Here is a 14,222-nt window from a genome sequence, read left to right as displayed (position 1 = left end):
TACCCTTCCCGATGAAGAATGTAGGGATTGGCAGAGATGTTTACCCATTGGGAAGTAAAATGGGTCAGTCTGCTCCCTACTCTGACGCTGGCGTCAGTTAGATTCTTTGGACTTAGGTCCCGGTTTAAGGAACAACAATTTGTCCCCTTGTTTTCCTTTTTCAGGACCACCTTTCCTGGCCCTAAACGGCCTTTTTTGATTCTTGCCTTGGTAGTTCCAAAAGGAATATCTTCCTGATTTGTCCTTTTTCTTAGTGGGAAATTTTTTCCCTTTTTCTGCAGATCTGGACAAGGTATCATCTAGTCCTGAACCGAACAGTAATGAACCTTCAAAGGGTAAGGCACAGAGTCTTACCTTGGAGGTTATATCACCTTCCCATGCTTTGACCCAAAGCGCCCTTCTAGCAGAATTTACTAATGCTGCTGTTTTAACAGATGCTACTAATGACTCCACAGCTGCGTCTGCTAGGTAGGATGCTGCTTTACTAATCATGGCAAGGGAATCTATCAGGTCTTGTGATCCTGCCATAGTGCGGACATGTTTTGATAGTTCCTTGAGCCAAAAGTCTGTATTCCTGGCCATACAGGTATCAGCTAAGGCTATAGTTGTATTATATGCATTAGAATCCCAGGCTTTACTCAATAAGGATTCAATCCTGCGATCCATAGGATCTGTAATATGCCTGGCATTTTCAAAGGATAAATCTGTTCCTTTTGATAGTTGTGCCAGGGGAGCATCAAGTTTAGGATTTTTTGTGAATACTTCCAATTCTTGAGGCTCAAAGGGAAACCTTCTTTTCCAGTTTTTTGATCTGGAAAAGGCATGTGTAGGCAATTTCCATTCTTGGTGTATTATGTCTTTTAATGACTGGTGAATGGGAATGGTTCTGTACTGGGCTTTTCCCAAGCCTTTGTACACCCTGTCTTTGCAGGAAGACTCCTTTGTTGGGGTAGGGATTCCTTCAGTGTCATGTACCACTTTAAGAAGACCCTGCCTATATTCCAAGGAAAAAAGATTTTTGTCTTTTTCCCCTTCACTGTTACTTTCTGAGTCCTTATCTGAACTAGAAGGGTCTCTTATGTAACTACTGCCTTCCCCTGGATCCTCTTGTTCCCTAACTTGAGTTGAGGGAATGGATAGAGAATCTGCCCAGAGGGATGGGGGTCCTTTTGACCACCCACTGTCTTGGTAGGAAACATTATCTTTCGATACTTCCTCTGCTGGGATCTGAGGGATAGCTGCTGTAGCCTTGAATGACTGAATAGTAGCTGCCATTTCCTCTTGCATAGATTTAAGAAAATCTTTCATAAGATCCTGCCCTGCTAACTTATTAATACAACTAGGGCATAAGGGCTTTGGGTAAGATTTAGACAATTTAACCCCGCATTCCCCACATTTTTTAGCTGAGGATAGGGGTCTGGCAGGGGCTTCCTGTGCCGGTGGCGTACCTGTGTAAACACATGAAGACAAGAAAGAAAGGACACCATGAAGCGACTAATAGCCTTCTTGTTCACCACTTGTAACGCTCCTGCGTTTTTGTATATAGGCTGGATTTGCAGCTGCAAAATCTCCACTCAGTAGTCATGTAGAGATGTGTTGAATACCAGATCCAACTCTCCAGGACTCATCACCGTGGGCCTGTCAGCTTCAACACACAGATATATACACACTCAATGAGATGTTCCTGGAGTGATAGGATGTATATGGTAGTATGAAGGTGATGTGCTGAAGGGACAGGTGTGAACAGTGACAAGGTTGGTAAGCACTTGATAGGTTTATACAGGAGAGTTCAAGATGGTATTTAGGAATGCAGATAGGTTAGTATCGAGTATGCTAATAGGTGGTGGGGACAGCAAATGACAAATACAGGATAGAGTAACCCAGTGCAAGGATAGATAGTAGTAGACAGGAGAGCTAGCAATCTATGCAGCAGTGCAGATGATAGATGGTAATGGTCTCAAGAGCTAGCAATCTATATGATAGTGCAGATGATAGGATAGCATAGATAGGTAGTAACAGTCCTTAATGCAAATAGTAGTAGTGTAAGTTATGGAGGGTTCCCCTGCGGGGTACTTATCACTAGAGTATAGCAGTAGAAGGTCTGGTGGTGAGGAAGTGATCCAGTAGTGAGATACAGGGATCAGTAGCGAGGTTCGGTTCTAAGGAAGTGATCCTGGTAGCGAGATACAGGGATCGTAGCGAGGTTCCACAGCGAGACACGATTGTAAGCATATGAGCTTCAAGGCAGGTTGAACGAACATGTGAGTGAGAACGCCGGCGGTTGAAATAGCCGCTCTGCAGCGCTCAGTGATGACAGCATCGGTCTTAAAGGTGTATGCGCACCTTACCAAAAGAGAATGGTGGGACGCATACACTATGGAAAATGGAATAGAAAGTGGAATAAGGGTACCAGAACATTACACCACTACGGCTAACATGCAGGAAAAAATGGCACGGCATACCTGTCACTCAATAGACAGCAGTCGGCCCGCCATCGGCATCACTTACCCGTTCCTGTCGCCACCTGCATTGCCGCTTTCTCCTCTGTAAGGATTGCGGCCGCTCGTGTCTCTTTCTGGGGCTTCCGCCCTCTCGGAGTCGGAGAGTCAGCCATGGCTGTACTGAACTCACATGGACCCGGCGTCTCCTCCACGCTGGGTCTCTTCCGGGAATCAGCCGCTCCGCCCCTTCCGCCGGAACTTCCGGTCTCCATAGCGAGGCTTGGGGCTCACCGCTGGCGGGAAATTCAAAAATTCTTACCGCCCAACGAAGCGAATGGAGGAGACTTCTTGCAGAGACAAGCAGGACTTCAGGTATGAGGGACCTTCACCATAAGGCAAACCGCACTACCTGGTATGTTTGGCGACCTGAAAGCTCCTATTCCAAGGACACAGCTAGGGAGGAACCTGCTATTAGGCCGACCGAAGCTGCCATCCAGGGGTACCTTTTTGGCCAGCTATTTGCCTCAGGTTAGTAAAAAAACAAACGTTCCGATGTGAGGTTGGAAAAACAACTGAACTGGAGCTAAGGATGGGTGGGACCCTTTTAAACAGTTGCAAATTAGTTGTGTTTCCTGTGAGGCGGAGCCACAATCTCTCAAATGTTGGCCGTCCTGGAAGGATGAAAGGAGAAAAATAAAATATTATGGGTTCCCCCAAAATGCAGTTCAGCAAGTCAGGAAAGGGGGGACGAGTGAGCACCCCCCTTCTAACCCATACCAGGCCACACGCCCTCAACATGGGGCGGGGGCAGCTCTGCCCCCTCCACCCTAAAGCACCTCGTCCCCATGTTGATGGGGACAAGGGCCTCTTACCCACAACCGTGGTCTGTTGTTGTGGGGGTCTGCAGGCAGGGGGCTCGTCATAATCTGAAAGCCCCTTTTACCAAGGTCACTCCCACTTTCCTGACCTGCCCGGCTGAATGCCGGGATAAAGGGCCTGGGGTGGATTTGGTATGGACTGGTGGGGAGGGTTCCTCCGTTTTTTTTCTATTGTCGGGCAATGCCAGCATTCTTTTCTTTACATTCATCTGTCAGTGGGGAAGCCCGCTGACAGCTGATGAGTCATGGTTGGTAAGGATGCGGGCGGCCGGCTTCCCGGCTTGCTGCTTAACAACCAGCTATTTCTTCACACAGAATTTGCATCGGTCGATCGTTTTTTTGACTGATCCAAATTCGAATCGTTCTGAAAAGTTGTAATTCGTTAGAAAATGTATAAACTATACAAATTTTAACAGATTTCAACAAAATTCATTACAATTTCATTTGGAGATTTGGATACATCCGAATCTAGGAATAACAAAAAAATTGTCGAAATTTGTATTTGCCCTGAAACAAATTTAACATTTCTAACACTTAATGGGGTGCGGGGGCAGAGCTTCCCCAAAGCACCCACCCCCTGTGTTGAGGAACATGTGGCCTGGTATGGTTAAGGAGGGGAGCCCTCACTCATCCCTTCCACTTTCCAGACCGGCCGGGCTGCATGCCGGGATAAAGGGCCTGGTATGGATTAGGGTAGAACTCAACCTGGTTTTTTATTTTTTTTTTATTTTTGCCCCTAAGGGCCTGGTATGGACTTGGGGGGGGGGGGAGACCACGCCTTTTTTTCTATTACTGGGCAATGCCGGCATTCTTTTCTTTACATTCATCGGTCAGTGGGGAAGCCCGCTGACAGCTGATGAGTCATGGTTGGTAAGGATGCGGATGGCCGACTTCCTGGTTTGTTGCTTAACAACCAGCTATTTCTTCACACAGAATTTGCATCGGTCGATCGTTTTTTGACTGATCCGAATTTGAATCGTTCTAAAAAGTTGGAATTCGTTAGAAAATGAATAAACGAAACACATTTTAACAGATTTCAACGAAATTCATTACAATTTAATTTGGAGATTTGGATACATCCGAATCTAGAAACAGCGAAAAAAATTTGTCAGAATTTGTATTCGCACCGAAACGAATTTCACGTGTCTAACACTTAATGGCCACCCACTAACAGCTGGGCTCCCAGCCAATGCAAATGGCCGCCGATGGCAGAGCCCACTCTCCAGGCATGGATCCTCTACATATGTGTGCCATAACACCACCCCGCTGATAGCTGGGGACTCAATGACCACTCGGGACATCCTAGAAGACTTCTGGATACCAAAGGAAGGTCCTGACATCCCGCACAGCTTCCCAGCACCAGACCCACCCACCAATACTTCCAATAGGTAGGAAAACTTCATACAAAAATAGTCCTATAAGTGAGGAGGAGAAAAAGGAATGCAGCCATTGGCTTATCCTGAACATTTATGGGGGTGGGGCCTTATGGGGGAGGAACGAGGGTGGGGCTACCCAAACGTATGCTGCCATGGACATCTGTCAGGAAAGCACATTATGGACACTAGATGGAACTGACCATTATAGGAAATCCCAACTCGCCATGACTGGAGGAATGCGGGTCATATTTCATGAACACATTTATAACAAACAGATCTGTAACTGTTTGTGAAATCTTCCCGCACAAAATGTACTCCAATGAAAGGTAATGACTTCTGCTATCAATGGCCAACACGGGACAACACTTCATCCATGTCTTTGGTGATCTCTGATCTCCTTATGAAGTGTTTCTTACATGATGAAGATCAGTCATGGAGTATATCTGAGGTGTATATCAGGGTGTGCTTCTTCCCCACATGTCCACCAACATTCATATAGAAGACATTTCCCGCACTCAAGGCACTAATACACCTCCAGGGTTGTGTGGGATTCCTGATGTACAGGAAGACAGGACTTCTATGAGGAACATTTCCCTCACTCAGGATAGGAATACGGCTTCTCCCCCGTGTGAGATCTCTGATGTCTGGAAAGATTGAACTTCAATGAATAACATTTCCCGCACTCAGGACAGGAATACGGCTTCTCCCCCGTGTGAGATCTCTGATGTTTGTAAAGATCACACTTCTGTGAAAAACATTTCCCACACTCAGAACAGGAATATGGCTTCTCCCCCGTGTGAAATCTCTGATGCACGGAAAGATGGGACTTCACTGAAAAACATTTCCCACACTCAAGACAGGAATACGGCTTCTCACCCGTGTGCAATGTCTGATGTATGGAAAGATATGATTTGAGTGAAAAACATTTCCCGCACTCAGAACAGAAATACGGCTTCTCACCAGTGTGCAATCTCTGATGCACGGAAAAATGGGACTTCTCTGAAAAACATTTCCCACACTCAGGACAGGAATACGGCTTCTCACCAGTGTGCAATCTCTGATGTGTCGAAAGAGTGGACTTATGTGAAAAACATTTCCCGCACTCAGGACAGGAATACGGCTTCTTACCAGTGTGCAATCTCTGATGCTTGGAAAGATTGGACTTCACTGAAAAACATTTCCTGCACTCAGGACAGGAATACGGCTTCTTACCAGTGTGCAATCTCTGATGCTTGGAAAGATTGGACTTCACTGAAAAACATTTCCCGCACTCAGGACAGGAATACGACTTCTCACCAGTGTGCAATCTCTGATGTGTAGAAAGATATGATTTGCTTGAAAAACATTTTCCACACTCAGGACAGGAATACGGCTTCTCACCAGTGTGCAATCTCTGATGCACGGAAAAATGGGACTTCTCTGAAAAACATTTCCCGCACTTAGGACAGGAATATGGCTTCTCGCCAGTGTGCAATCTCTGATGTGTCGAAAGAGTGGACTTCACTGAAAAACATTTTCCACACTCAGGACAGGAATACGGCTTCTCCCCAGTGTGCAATCTCTGATGCGTGGAAAGATTGGACTGCTGTGAAAAACATTTCCCGCACTCAGGACAGGAATACGGCTTCTCACTGGTGTGAGATCTTTTATGCACATTAAGCTTGGATTTAAAACAGAAACACTTCCCGCACTCAGTACAGGAAAAGCTCTTATCTGTTGGAAGGACAGCACTGTCCCTCACAGTGTGAGGTTCCTCAGGATAAAAGGAATACGATGGTCCGGCACCGTCCCTCACAGTCTGAGGTTCCTCAGGATAAGAGGAATACGATGGTCCGGCACTGTCCCTCACAGTCTGAGGTTCCTCAGGATAAGAGGAATACGATGGTCCGGCACTGTCCCTCACAGTCTGAGGTTCCTCAGGATAAGAGGAATACGATGGTCCGGCACCGTCCCTCACAGTCTGAGGTTCCTCAAGATAAGAGGAATACGATGGTCCGGCACCGTCCCTCACAGTCTGAGGTTCCTCAGGATAAGAGGAATACGATGATCCATCTACACTGTGTGGTGCCGGATGGACATTTGAGGTCGCCGGGTTTTCTCCTGGACTATACTGTGTGATGTCCTCATCTTCTACTTTACAGTCTGGAGACAAAGTGAGACAATCCTCTGAGGTTTTCCTCATCTCCCGTCCATCTACTAAAATAGAAATACAAAGATTATTACTAGACATGAGCAAATTGGTTCCCCTAAACCAGGACTCCGCCCACATCAGACAGCTTTGTCTCTGAGGATCTTACAATTCCACCCTCAAGGTAACTAGTAAATGTGATCTCCTACCAGTTAATTTCTTTATTCATGGACCTTAGTCAGAGAGTGAGGAAACAACGAGAACTGTCTTTTATAGGAGTGACAGTGATGAGGGGATTATAGGACGAGTGTCCCCACCTCCTTTATCACTCATTGCCATCTTCACAACACAAGTCCTGCACTTCCTTATTTAGTCCATGATTTAGTCATGAATAACAGTGGGGCTGAGCCCCACCAGAGGTCAGAGAGTGAGGATGGGGGGAGAACAACCAAGATGAAGACTGGACTGATCCTGAAGACCACCATCATTGGGTTACTGACTCCTCCCTCATTATCACTTTCCGTTTAAGGTTCCAAAGTTGGAGGATGTTATCACATTATTATTACCATGTAAAAGTCTGTCCTCCAATCAAATCATCAGATATAAAATGTCCAGCTGGTAGGAAATGGGTGTAACAAAATAGAATCCATATTATGTGTATATATAGCAGTGGGTAGAGGGGAGAGAGCGGAAGTCAGGAGTATGTAATGTACAACACAGAATATATAGTGCAGGGGTCAGGAGTATGTAATGTACAACATAGAGTATATAGTGCAGGGATAAGGAGTATGTAATGTACAACAGAGTATATAGTGCAGGGGTCAGGAGTATGTAGTGTACAACATAGAGTATATAGTGCAGGGATAAGGAGTATGTCATGTACAATATATATAGTGCAGGGGTCAGGAGTATGTAATGTACAACAGAGTATATAGTGCAGGGGTCAGGAGTATGTAATGTACAACATAGAGTATATAGTGCAGGGGTCAGGAGTATGTAATATACCACATAAATTATATATTAAAAAAATACCCTCCATAGGAGTAGGGACTATTATGGACATATCAGACAAAACAAATTCTAAAAACATGGACTATAAAACAATATACATTTTATTACATACAGACTGAAAACTAGACTATAAAAGAATGTGGCTTGTGAACATTTGTGTAATACCATGCTGAAAATAGAGGCTGAATTGTGACCATCTAACATGAATTTCCAGACCAACAGGCTGGAGCAGAGTGATTGGTGGTGCAGCTGAGCTGCCAGAACGGCACTGTGCTTTGCTGTTACTGGTGGTTTTGCAGCGACACCACCCAGCCTGATGAATCTGTGGGTCTGGAAGCTCATGTTAGATGACCTCAGCTGCCTGCTCTGTATTCAGCATTACACTTACCATTGGATGACAGTTCCATCTAGCAGTGTGGTGTTGCTGTCACTAGTGTAATTACATCCCTCTGAGGATACCTGGTCCTATTTTGATGCCCCCTGTGGCTCCGCAGACTGAATCACAGCGCCCTCTATCTTAAGCCTAAGCATCAACATGGTAGCACAATTTCTTGTCTTTATGATCCTTGGCTTGTCCACGTGAAGGCAGTGTATATGGCCGGAATACCTTTATACCTACCATATGAGCATCCCGAAGAAGATTTCCGACCCTCATTTTAGAAACGCCTCGGATGTCTCATTTCATTATTATGTTTTGGTTGAGGTCTTGGTAATCATACCGGTAAACTGCGATTTCACAAATGTTCACGAGACACATTCTTTTATAATCTAGTTTTCAAACTGTATGTAATAAAATGGATATTGTTTTATAATCCATATTTTTGGAATTTATTTTGTCTTATATGCCCATTATAGTCCCTTCTCCTATGGAGGGTATTTTTTGGATGTTATGACCGGGATGATGGCATTCTCCCAGCTTTCCACCATTTACATTTATAATATAAATTATACAGTGTAAGGGTCAGGACTCTTAAGCTTCCACTGATTCCTGAATACCAATATTATATGTTTACATGAGACAAGTTGCAGAGGTCCCACACCGCTGCCTCCCATCTCCTGAGACTGCTCTCAGTGACTTGGGTGTGAGACTATACAGACATATCCCTCCACCCGGCACAGCCAGCAGACAACAGAGCAAGAAACCCCGGGAGAATTGTTCTGTCAGAGATCTTAGTAGACCCGGGCATGGGGCAGAAGAACCAAAACACATGTCCTAGGTCTGGTAACACCTATAGTGAAAATCAACATTTTGCTGCCAGCTGAACCCCAGAATCTCCATAAATCCAGTCTAGAGACATAAATTGTGTCTGCAGCACAGAGAAGGAAGATTATCCGAGAGAAATACAGGAATACAGGACGGGGAACACAGCTCAGGAAAGTGACCAGGGAATTACAGGCTGATATCACCCACTCCCCGCCCTACTCTGGACCAATCAGTAAGCAGTATGGGTGGAGGAATGGATTTAGTGTTAATGACCCACCTGTGCTGATCTCTGTAGGAGTGTCCTCCTCTATAAATGTCCCCGTTATTCCATCCTCCTCCATAGACTGCTGATCATCCCTCACATACGTCTCTTCTTCTTCTGCTTTAACCTCAAATTCTATATCGATTGGATCTCCACTCTAAATCAATCAAGAAAATGAGAGAAAATATCATTTGTAAAATATAAGCTTTAATATTGCAACATCACATTAACATTCCACACATGGTCTCCATGAGTGTTTTATAAGCTCCGCACACCAACCTTGTAACAGTGAGGGATGGTGTGATCTTCCTGTGTGGAATCCCGGGAATACAGAGGACGGGGACATCTCTCTGGTGGGTTCCTGGTATTAGGTGGCTCCATCATATCCTTGTGTCCTTCTGAAAACTCCTCCATCACTCCATACTCCTCATCCTCCTCTTTATACTCTTCTTTAACATCAATATTATCATCCCTGAGGTTTCCACTCTGAATATATAATAAAACATTTATTGTAACAAATATACTGTATATAAATCAGAACTACCAATCATTGACAATCATCTACCTGGTGATGGTGAGGGATGGTGTGATCTTCCTGTGTGGAATCCTGGGAATACAGAGGACGGGGACATCTCTCTGGTGGGTTTCTGTAGCTGGATGACTCCTCCATGGTGTCCTGGTACAGATCTTTGTGTCCTTTTAGAAACTCTGACTCCTCCATCACCCCATCCTCATCATCCTCCTCTTTTATCTGTTCTTTAACCTCAACTTTAGAATCTCTCAGAATTCCACTCTGAATATATAATAAAAATGACATCAATGGTAACAATGCAGATAATGTACAGATCCTAATGATACTATCAGTGATTGTTCCTCATCTACCTGATGATGGTGAGGGATGGTGTGACCTTCCTGTGTGGAATCCCGGGAATACAGAGGACGGGGACATCTCTCTGGTGGGTTCCCATTACTGGATCCATCTGTAGGAAACACACACACTGACTGAATACATTGTTTCTATGTGTTTATCAGATGATGGGGGATCTAGGTGGAGCCTCCGTACTGCTCTCTCCTTTACAATAAAGTCTCCTCTTACCCGGTGATGTGAGGGGCGGCTGATTCTCCATCATGACGTCCCTGTAGAGATCCTTGTGTCCTTCTAAATAATCCCACTTCTACATGGAGAAATAGACAGTGACATCCTGACACCTTATAGGAACCTGACACACACAATGATACAGTCACCATCCAGACACATCCCTTGTCTGTTACTGGATAATGTCCCAGAATTCCCAGCACCGCTCACCTCTCCTCCATGATCTCTCAGGTGACTTCTAGAATCATCTTTGTATTTCTCTATTCTATCAGGGAGGGAGGTGGAGGCAATGTGATGGTCATATGATCTCCAGACTTCACACGAGTAAGACTCTAGATCTGAACACAAATAGTAAAATCAAATGAAATTCCCAGAATCCTCCTCACCATTCGGGTTTCCATTTGATTAAAGCCCCACTTCAGGCTAAAGTATAATTTACCCACACAGGAACCCCACACTATGCAGGGTAAAAGCTTGTTGCAGGCATTCTGACATCATTACATACAACGCAGGACCAACAGTCCCACTTTGCTAATAAGTATGCCAAGGGTCCATCCACATTCTAAGAGCCAGATGGAGGGACATTAGGGGAGGAGCTGTGAGGTCAGTGTGATGTCATAGGACATATAGACTCGGGATGGAGGGACATTTGGAGGGGAAGATTTGAGGGGCCCTCTATATGAGGCTCCCATGCAAACCAAATCATTGTGCCTCCCACTTCTAAAATAAAGAGTGAACTTTGACCTTTACCATACAGAAATCTGTCAGGAATGTGTGAAAGTAATCTCTCATGTGAGCAGGTTACGTGCGGAGGAACGGAGTGTAAATAGCAGACAATTTTCTCCAGAGCTCCTAATGGTGGGGATGGATTTTGCTGCATGCTGGTGCCAAGTTTCCACCCCCAGGGTCACTGCAGGTGTGGAGAAAATCTGTGTCAGTGGATATGGAGGAGAGATGAGGAGGAGATCCAGGAATCAGGATAAAGGTCAGGACAAGCAACAGACGAGCGCATCCAAGAGATGAAGCCGGGGTCACTACACAGAAAATCAATCCAAGGAAACAACAGGCAGGACGAGGAACAGCAAGAAGGAGCTCAGAGACAAATGAGGATATTGCTCAGCCAATGGGAGATTATCTCAGCATGGCTTACATAATGAAGGAGATGAGGGGGAGGGGAGGTGACCATAGATACATGGAAATTCAGCTGGTTCAGCAGGGATCACTCACATTTCCATCCATGTGTGGTTAGCTTTGGAAGCAAGATATATTAATCATCAACTGATCCCCTTGAAGGGGTTAATCTACTTATTACCTCTGCCGCCAGATCCTGCAGTGTCTCCCTCTACGTTCTATGGAACGTCCTCTGTACCTGACATCACTTCCTGTCTGTATTCCATAGAGACTTCCTGTCTGGGTAGAAGTGAGATCACCACCTTGTGGAGCTCAGAGGAACTGCAGCCCTGAGAAACGTCTGGTAGTGTTAACACGTCCTTGTGCTGTGTGTGTATGTACTGTATATCCTTCCCCTTTCTCTCCTCCCTGAGTGTGTATGAAGAGGCGGAGCTCCTGCTGGAACAGCGGCCGGAGGAGGAAGCCGAGTCTAGGAGGGAGACTGACAGAAAGCGCAGCAGACTTGCAGGAGTGAGCGAGGAGGATCCAGTTCCTTTGCCATCGGAGGTGAGGAGAGTGTAAAGGATGTTTGTGACTCTGGTAGCTGAAAAGCTGGGAGTCATATTGCTCTGGTGAGTGGGGAAGCACTACTAAGGGGGCGCCCTCACCATCACGAGTGTAAGAGGTGGAAGAAGGCGTGGCTACACTACAGCTGGCACAGTTTGGAGCACAGAGCACTTTCACACCTTATCAACTTTTTATTAAGTTGTGAACTTTTTTGGAGCAACAGAACTTTGTTGAAGTAGATGCAAAGTGGAAGCAGTGGACTTGCAGAGAAAACTATATTGAGCAAAAAATATTGTATATTACGATGAATTTGCACAGGTTTTTATTTTAAATAAAATATTATAAGATTAATGAAGTATGTGTAAAGTGGAAGCAGTTGATCTGCAGGGAACAGCATCTTGAGCACAAAGCACTTTATGTTGTATATTAATTTGCACATGGATCAGTTTACTTCATTTATTGATAAACACCATAAGATGAATGAAGTAGGTGTAAACCTAGACCTAGGGAACACAAGGGAGGTGGAGTGGGAATCCTCCTATCCTCACAGAGCACCTTCCAGGTTCTCCACTCTCCTCCCTCTCATCATTTGAAGCTCACTGTATACGTCTATTTTCTCCAATCTCCTCTAGAATTGCTGTGATCTATCGGCCCGCTGGACCGGTATTAACTTTCCTTGATCACTTCTCTGCCCTGCTGCCCTACTTTCTCTCTTCTGAAATCCCCACCAGGGCCAGATTAACGTAGGGGCTATTGGAGCTGCAGCTCCAGGCCCCTACCTTTTATATAGGCCCCGGGTTGGCCATATTCACTGTTACCGCTCTTCTGTCACTTGTAAACACAGAAGTCTGGCTTCTATGCTCGCTTCCCCAGGCAGCACCCTCAGAACCTCCCCACACAGCGCGAAGGCCGGACAAGGAGGGACAGTTGCCAATGCATGGATGTGTTTATGGGCTTCAGAGACAGCATCCCATGTTGAATTAGGCATGCATGGCTGCACCCTTCCTCCTCTGGGTGCATGGCAAGGCACGGCCCTTAAGGCCCTTCAAAATCCTCAGCACCAAGCCCATGATGCTCTTAATCCGGCCCTGATCCCCACAATCATTCTCAGAGACTTCAACATCCCTGTTACTACGAACACTTCTGCTACTTCCAAACTTCTCAGTCTAACCTCCTCATTTGGCCTGAAGAAATGGATACACAATGGATAGAGGCTTCTACTCACTCTGGTGACAACACCCTCAGCCTTGTATTCTCCCACCTATACACTCCATGCATCCTCTCCAACAATCCTCTCCCTCCCTCCAAACACCACTAGGGATGGGCGAGCGGTTTGGGCCGAGGATACATTCACCGATCACCCAAATTTTCTGTACGCTCTGTGTTTTCATTTTTTTTACTATTTACATCCCGCCGAGCGCACAGTCAATAGGTTGTTAGGAAGCGAGACTGGGAAGCCGGCCGCTGGGTCCTTACCAACGAATGAGTTATGAGCTGTCAGTGGGCTTCCCCGCTTACAGCAGAATGTAAAAAACAAAAAATTGCCGGCAAGATGAAAATCGGGGATGGGGTCCCCCAAAATCCATACCAGTGCCCTTTGGGTCTGGCATGAATTTTAAGGGGAAATCCATGCCAAAATTTAAAAAACAAATGGCATGAGGTCCCCCCAAAATCTATACCTGACCCTTATCCGAGCATGCAGCCTGGCAGGCCAGGAATGGGGGGGGGGGTGAGTGAGCGCCCCCCCTGAATCATACCAGGCCACATGCCCTCAACATTGGGGGTTATTTGGGGCACGTTGGGCTCGCCCCTCCCCCCCAAAGCACCTTGTTCCTATGTTGATGGGGACAAGGGCCTCTTCCCCACAACCTTGGCCTGTGGTTGTGCAGGTCTGCAGGCAGGGGACTTATCAGAATCATGAAGCCCCCTTTAACAAGGGGGCCCCCAGATCCTGCCCCCCTATGTGAATGAGTTTGGGGTACATTGTAAAAATAAATGAGGCTATGAGACCATTTTTCACAATTCCTTCTATAGAAAAATCAAAAAAACAATGTCCTCCAATGTAGATCTGTCGTCAGTCATGACGCCCACTGCACCTCTGGACCCCAAAAAAGAAAACACTCCACCCTCAAGGAATGACAGTCTAACA

At 45.8% G+C, this 14,222-nt stretch overlaps 3 protein-coding genes across 3 annotated transcripts in view; 1 reads left to right on the top strand and 2 right to left on the bottom strand.

The window, feature by feature from the left end:
- Positions 1 to 14,222, bottom strand: part of LOC309550250 (uncharacterized protein) — a gene marked incomplete at both ends in the record, with an annotated part of 974,848 nt that overhangs the window by 291,775 nt on the left and 668,851 nt on the right. The gene's annotated exons all lie outside the window — the stretch shown is intronic.
- Positions 1 to 14,222, top strand: part of LOC309549807 (uncharacterized protein) — a gene marked incomplete at its 3' end in the record, with an annotated part of 245,362 nt that overhangs the window by 106,406 nt on the left and 124,734 nt on the right. The gene's annotated exons all lie outside the window — the stretch shown is intronic.
- The window catches only part of LOC309549809 (uncharacterized protein), a gene marked incomplete at its 3' end in the record, with an annotated part of 47,327 nt that continues 38,395 nt past the window's right edge, over positions 5,291 to 14,222 (bottom strand). Inside the window, exons 3-4 of the mRNA XM_082250312.1 lie at positions 9,580 to 9,786; positions 5,291 to 6,493 (exon numbers count right to left, since the gene is read on the bottom strand). Of these exons, the coding sequence (XP_082106438.1) occupies positions 5,291 to 6,493; positions 9,580 to 9,786 (1,410 nt within the window). The remainder of the gene's footprint in view (positions 6,494 to 9,579; positions 9,787 to 14,222) is intronic.

This window comes from Pelophylax lessonae, assembly GCF_965119305.1.
Source record: "Pelophylax lessonae genome assembly, chromosome: 3".
NCBI lineage: Eukaryota > Metazoa > Chordata > Amphibia > Anura > Ranidae > Pelophylax > Pelophylax lessonae.
This window is presented reverse-complemented; position numbering and strand designations above follow the sequence as displayed.